Source organism: Vigna unguiculata, chromosome 3, assembly GCF_004118075.2.
Source record: "Vigna unguiculata cultivar IT97K-499-35 chromosome 3, ASM411807v1, whole genome shotgun sequence".
NCBI lineage: Eukaryota > Viridiplantae > Streptophyta > Magnoliopsida > Fabales > Fabaceae > Vigna > Vigna unguiculata.
In genome coordinates, this window is record NC_040281.1 from 55,775,142 (window position 1) to 55,782,310 (window position 7,169).

Genomic DNA, 7,169 nt, shown 5'->3' on the forward strand with positions numbered 1-7,169 from the left:
ATTTTTTTTTATAAAATATGAGTATTGAACACTATTTTCTAAGACCTTGCCTTTTTAAATGTTATTTTCAGCTAAATTGAAAAGTGGTTTCAGTTAAACCAAATGTGCATTATGATTATGAATGAATTTATTTTGGGAACGTTTTATGGTTATGAATGCAGTTAGTTTGGAACCTTTCGTGATTACATTGGGATATTTTTAATTTATTTTATTTTATTTTTTTATGACTGTTCTACAACTTTTATGAAGATAATTTTCCTAATTCAGTATAAAATATTGTTTAAAAATGGTTGTAATGTTTAGGAAATAAAAGACATTATATAGGCCTTCTCTTACGCCTGGTCGCACCCCACCCTATAAGCAAATATATGATGCGATTTCTTTTTTTCTTTTTTTGGACAGAAATCTTACATCTCTAAGGACACAACCACACTTACAAGAGTGAGTTCTTTTGAACAATTTCTATCTTAATGTGTCTTCCTTATCTTTGTAGTATAATTAACCCATGTGGCACACATTAAAACTATTACTACAATTTTTTTTAGTTTATTTTTAAGTATGAACATATATTTTAGTGAAAAATTTTAAACTTTAGTATTCTAGTAATTGCAATTTACAATAATCTCCCAACCTAACTACAATCAAATATTTGATCAATTTAGACGCGGTAAGCGTAATAAAAGATCACAATTGACATATATTAATGACCAAAAGTGTTAGACCCTATCACATCTCAATTAATTGTTGCAAAGGGTAACCATTAGTCCCAATTCTTTTTTATTTGGATATATTTTTAAAAATCAAGATATCAAAATAAAATTATCAGTGTAAAAAATATCAACTACTAACAAATTATTTAGAATTTAATTTTATAAGTTTATATTAATTTCTTTTGAAGAAATTAATTTTGTTTAGACTTATACTTTATTTTATTGTGCAATTTATTTAATTAATTTAAAAGATAATAATTTATTTGTACTGATATTGTAATGTCCCATTTAATAGTCTTTCACACTATCAAACAAAACATTAGTTCGTGATCAAGCATAGCAGATAGTAGAGTTAGCAGTTATATATATATATATATATATATATATATATATATATATATATATATATATACTGTATACGTGTTTGGTACAGTCATCCAAAAGTATAAGAAGGGGGCCTAACAACTTGTCTAGAAAAGACTCCTCAAAAGCCTGGTTCAAAACTACTACAGCTTTAAGTAAGAAAGGTCAGTTCCTGCTCTGAAGGGGGGCATCATCAACTGGGCTAGGCTCTGCTCACACCGACAGTAGGCGATCATAGCAAAGGAGAAACCGCGAGCGCAAAACCACATGAACAAAAGAAAGGGTAAGCTAACTGAAAGAAAAGAAAGATAATGCAAAACATCATGTACATCACTCACAACACATAGATTAGTAATTAAAATTCTAGACTCGATATCCGGATTGTGTAAGCGACATTGGAGCTCTTGGTGGTTTGCACCTGCAACGGTTCCCAGACTCTGCAGAGTCTGGACACAAGGGGTTATCACCCGACCGTTCCCAGGGTAAGTCCCCTTCGCATCTAGGACTAGATCAATCCAAAGACTAGGACCTCCTGCTACTCCTCACGACATAATCCATTCTACTCTATCTGAGCGTGAATGATTATTGGAGTTTCAGGATACCAACCAAATATGGATTCCACACGTCCTTACACTCTAACAACTCACATGAACTTCCCTTGAAATTCCATTACAACCATCACATTATATATTCATACTCTTCAAATCTCATCACACAATTCAATAATTAATGACTTATTAAACATGTGAAAGCTTCCTCGCATAGAATCATGGCAAAACATGTCATTTTTTTCCTTTAAAACAGAAGTTGAGGTACTCTACTGCAGTGAATCTCGCTTAAGCTAGGCAATCTAGCCCAGGCGAGAAACCATCTCGCTTAGGCGAGGCTACCTCGCCTAGGCGAGACATCAAACAGTGGCAAACATTAAAACTGAGCGAACTCTCGCTCAGGCTAAACTGGCTCGCTTAAACGAGAGTGTGTCTCGCTTAAGCGACTCCAGCTCGCCTAGGCGAGATTTCACTTGGTAGCAGAGAAGGTCTTCCTGATATTCTCGTTCAGGCGAAAACAGCCCGCCTAGGCGAAAATAACAGATCATCCCACTGTTTTTACATGCAAGAACGAAATTTCGAGACAAACATGATCATACACGCGCACAAACATTTCCAGAAATCAATTCAACACACCAATCTCATACAAAACATAATTTACAGCTCAAATGGACAAAATATCGGTTAGCTTCCCTTACCTTAAAAAAAAACACCACAAGCAAGGCTCTAACACAAGGGCACCTCAAGTCCTCAACCTAAGGGGCTGAAATTCATAACTCAGGGTGAGTTTAAGACCTTAATTCGGTTTGGTAAGCATCAAATCCAAAAATCCCAGAATTGAAGAGAATTGGGAGGAACTGAATTTGTCTTACCGGAAGGGGAGATGGCTCAGCTTGAGGAGAAGTTCCTCTCCTGGTTCCGGGTTTCAGCAGCTGCAACAGAGTGGAAGTGATTAGAAGAGGGAATGGCTTGCTTCAGAGGGAGGTTGTGAGAGGGTTTAGAGAGAAGGAATACATGGAGTGGAGTGTTTTCTGTGGTAGAAGAGAGTGTGTGGAGAGGGGTAGTTAGTGGGTTCTAACAGATATTATTATTATTATTATGTATTTTTATTTATTAAAAGAGTAACAAAACAAAATTTTAAACAGGTCAAGTAACATCTAATTGTTACGAGTATTAGTAATCCATTCGCAATCTAATTATACCTACAGTGAACGACTTTATCAATAGAATTTTGTAGTATAGAAGGAAAAACAAAAGTGGTGGACAAACACTAGGTTTGGTAAAAAAAACTGATACGAAAATACAAAGAAACATAGAGCAATAAAAAGTAGGTTAATAAAAGTGTTTGTTTGATGACAAATTACAGAGAATAAAGAAATAAATTGATTGGTCCAAAAGAAATAAAGTGTTGGGGTCAGATCAGATGTGTGAAGTAATAGTTTTATTGCAGAAAAATAATTATTGTCAACACCAAAACCAAAATATTGTTGGGAAGAATCAAAGAAACGGAGGCACAAAATGAGCTGTACTCTTCATCCAAGTCCCACAATTTTTTTATAATATAGAAGGATAAAAATTATTCTAAAAAATACATTAAAAAAAGATTTTTTTTCGAGAAAGTAAAAAATAAAGCATGGTTAATAAGTTTTATATTTGGTCAGAAAAAAAAAATGTACTTTTTTTTTGTGAATTCAAATTTGAAGACTTGGTTGGACGTCTTTATCAAATGGTTCTGCGTTGAAAGAGTTAAATTGTGAAGATTATTATTTATTAATGGAGGTGGCAGGTGGCGATTCGATGGTGTTGGTCTTAGGTATTATTGGTCAGAGTAAGAGGCAATAAAGGAGACACTAATAATTGGTATTCATCACTGCATTAGGTTATCTTCACTTCATCTCTCACTACCAAAATCAAAAACCTTAAGGTGTTTGTGTTGTGATGATGGTAATATTGGAATCAATGAATGAATAAAAAAGAAAAAAAGAAGCGAGGCAAGTGGTGTGTTATGTCAAGCGTCCGTTAAACGACAGACAGTGACAGTAGTGCAGCAGACACGATAAAATAAAAGGTAACAAACCCATTCGTTTATCAGTTTCCACTGCGAAATTTCCTTTCTTCTTCTTCTTCTTCTTGTTGCTGTGGCTCTTTGCACCTCTCAAAATTCTATGTGGTGGTGGAGATGGTGATGATTACTGCTTGGATCGCTGACCTCTTCGCTTGTATGGGGTGAGGCCCTCCATTCCCAATATTGCTTATTTATTTTATTTTATTTTATTTTTATATTCTTAGACTCTTGGATTATGAATATTTGTAATCAATTTGCTTGCTTTGATTCAATTCAATGAATGGGTTTACGTTTTGGCCTTTTGGGTATATGGTCTGTCATGTGCGACCGAAACTTTAGGTAAATTCTGGTTGGTATCAAATAAGAGTGGATTTGCCTTCACCTTTCAATTGTTCGTGGAAAGGATTCCGGGGTTTGGGATTTTGGATTAAAGTTCTCTTGAGAAACCGAGTTAGGTTTTCGGTGATGACTACTCAAAGCAATGCAGTTTGTGTACTATTTTGAAGCTGACGTCGGTTGTTTCATCCTTGTTGGTGATGACTACTCAAATCCTTGTTTGATGATTTGCTTTGCCGATTAAAAATGGACCAAGATTCATTAGCGGTTTAATGTTATTTTGCTTCCCAATGACTGATTAGTGGAGGAATGGAAGAAGCGAAAATCGTTTTCTTTATTGGCTGTGTCAGCATTTGACTCCAATTTTAGTTATTGAGGGTTCATTGATTAGTGGATTTTAATTTCTGATTGAACCTAACGTAGAAGAGTGGATTTCTACCTATAGGACTCCTTACTTAGTTCTTGGTTATGTATTTAATTCCTCTAGCCTTGCAGTATTGGTTATTAGAGTCTGCTAGAGAGCTGAAAGTAGAAATCTTGTCTTCTATTTTTTCTTTTTCTTAAAGTATTTAAATGGAATAACTCTAAGTGGTCAGAATATTTTAAAAGATAATCCCTTCAATGGAGTATTCATAAAAAAAAATATGGATTGATTTTTCTTAGAAGGAGCTCGTTTCTGTATTCTACATCGTCCATTATTCACTAGTTGTGTTTAAAAGCATATCAAAGGTCAACTTTAATATACTGCTAGCATGATGAGGATCACACAATAGTATCAAACATCCCTTTGATTGTGTAAAAATTTCTCCCGGATTTTGAGATTGTTTGGCTTTGCTGTGAAATGAATAAAAACTACTATTTTGTGTGAGAAAAAATACTTTTATTTTTTTGAGGTGTTAGCCTGCTCGGTCAAAGTATTAAAACTGAAAAATGTACTATTTAGGTGAAGCAATACAATACTTTTTAAGAGAATGTTACTTCTTTCTGATAATGCTCAGTGTTAGACTCCCAACATTGTCACTCCCATTAAGGGCCAATATCCATGGAAGCATCATTAATTGGATACTCAATGTAACACTGAGTCGGTGTTAGCCCTTTTCTCTTTGAGAAAAGGCTTTACTCACATCAGTATTCAGTTTGCACCTTAATTCAACCTATAAGTAACCCTTTCTGTGGTTTAACACTCAATGAAAGCACCGATTGTAAGGCTTAAGCACCAGAGGAGAGTCCAACCCAATAGAGTAATCTATTTAGGTGGGAGAGTCTCGAGGTTTAAGTTCCACATCACATAAGGAAACAAATCAGGGTTGAAAGAAATACATCACATAAGGAAAACATGCACTTGTTGTCTTTATGTTAGCCTTTGGTTTTTCTGTTATTTAACTTGATTTATACAGAACAGTGGTTGCTTTGGATGTTGTATGAAACCAACACCAATTATTGCTGTGGATGAGCCGGCAAAGGGACTAAGAATTCAGGGCCAGACTGTGAGAAAACCACATATATCAGATGGTTTCTGGAGTTCCAGCACTTGTGATCTGGATAATGCCAACATTCAATCTCAGAGAAGTATCTCGTCTGTCAGTACATTAAATCAAATTCTCTATCATAGTGGTGGAACTTCTACTACAGGCACCAATTCTGAATTTGTAAACCCAGGCAAGTTCTATATTATATTTTTCTATTTTCCGGATGAATTAATATTGAAATATTCATCTATACTTTTACCATAGCACGAACTCCATCCCGTACGATCCATTCATGTTACCAAGGTTTGCATGACAAAAATGTTGGAAATGATATATTATTGTACTATACATTTTGACTGTATATTGTTTGCAAGAATTACTTTCCTTATTTCCTTACTTAAGGCGAAAATAAAGACATACATGTTGCTTATTTCAGGTCTTCTTCTCTGGAATGAAAGTAGGCTTCAGTGGATTGGAAGTGAAAAATCTAGCAAGCCTAGCCAACAACAAAAACGTGAACCCAGACTGAAGTATGTCAAATGCATTTCATTTGGTCCCCAATTAACTGAATATTCTTTAAGCCACTCTAAATACACACGGAGCCATGATCTTACCTTATTCACTTTATATTTTTTGGGGGCTGGTGGAACACTTAATATGATTCAAATGAATATATTTTCTGTTTATATATATGGCCTTTTACAAAGCCAAAGTCTCCATCATATTTGCTTTCCCTTTGTCATAGTTTCTTCCATGTAGATGACTTAATAGTCATTGTGTTTGTTGTGTAGTTGGAATGCAACTTACGAAAGTTTGCTTGGGACCAGACAACCTTTCCCCAAGTCCATACCTTTATCTGTAAGTGGCCTGTGTATATTTTTTCTGGGATTTTTGACGTGAGATTGCAAAATTACAAGTTGATAATTTGATCTTCCATAAATAGGAAATGGTGGAATTCCTGGTGGATGTTTGGGAACGTGAAGGGATGTATGGTTGAAACTTTGAGAAGTGAAACTGCTGAGTGGCTTTAAGTTTGTTTATATTTGAATGATGTATTTGACTGGTGAAAGGCTTTCGTGTATAGTTGTGCAGAGAATATTAAAAGATCAAACACAAGTTTGTTCTTCCTTTGTAATTTAAAACACCAAAGGCAATCCTTTTGTTTTTGCCCTCATGTAAATGAATCTATACCATTTTCAAACTAAAATCTGAATTGCTGAATGCACAAGTTATTACTGTTACCATTAAGGCTCTAACTATGCATAATTGTGTTATATTTTCTGAATATACAATTTAGCTATCCCCATATTAAAGTTAATATATTATATTAACAAGTTGGATTGATCTAGTTTCGTTTCATGTGTTATGTTTTGACAGTAATTCACAGTAGTAAAGGGGAAGATAAATTCTCATAAATTATTTGATAACTCTTTGTTATAGTAACTTGGCCCGGTCCATTGCAGGCCGACCCCAGGTGGGCCGAACAACATGGTTAACTTGGCCCAGTCTATATTTATCAATATACTTGACGTCGCTATTTTTATAAAAGAAAAAAAAAAAAAGAAGTTTTAGTTATAGCAGGTAAAAAGTTTAAATTGTTGCAATCGTATGGGATTATTTTTAGTGTACAGTGATGATGCCAAATATTTAGCAAAAGTAGGTAAGTGTTTACCAGCAT

The 7,169-nt window shown here is 34.5% G+C and overlaps 1 protein-coding gene and 1 long non-coding RNA gene across 4 annotated transcripts; one reads left to right on the forward strand and one right to left on the reverse strand.

Annotated features, from left to right (window-relative positions):
• Positions 1-1,123: 1,123 nt before the first annotated feature.
• LOC114179790 lies at positions 1,124-2,684 on the reverse strand. Its single transcript, XR_003603527.1, has 3 exons — positions 2,494-2,684; positions 2,320-2,384; positions 1,124-1,282 (listed from the first exon to the last, which is right to left on the reverse strand). It is a non-coding gene; the product is annotated as an uncharacterized LOC114179790 (long non-coding RNA).
• Positions 2,685-3,436: 752 nt separating this feature from the next.
• Positions 3,437-6,739, forward strand: LOC114178873. Of its 3 annotated transcripts, none has more exons than XM_028065000.1 (5): positions 3,437-3,689; positions 5,425-5,681; positions 5,928-6,021; positions 6,283-6,349; positions 6,435-6,739. In XM_028065000.1, exons 2-5 carry the CDS (start codon positions 5,444-5,446, stop codon positions 6,486-6,488), a joined length of 453 nt encoding a protein of 150 aa, XP_027920801.1. In that variant the 5' UTR covers positions 3,437-3,689; positions 5,425-5,443; the 3' UTR covers positions 6,489-6,739. The 3 variants fall into 3 exon arrangements, with proteins under 3 accessions (XP_027920801.1, XP_027920800.1, XP_027920799.1); XM_028064999.1 differs by having other exon boundaries at positions 3,440-3,847; positions 5,420-5,681; XM_028064998.1 differs by having other exon boundaries at positions 3,444-3,847.
• Positions 6,740-7,169: the final 430 nt, after the last annotated feature.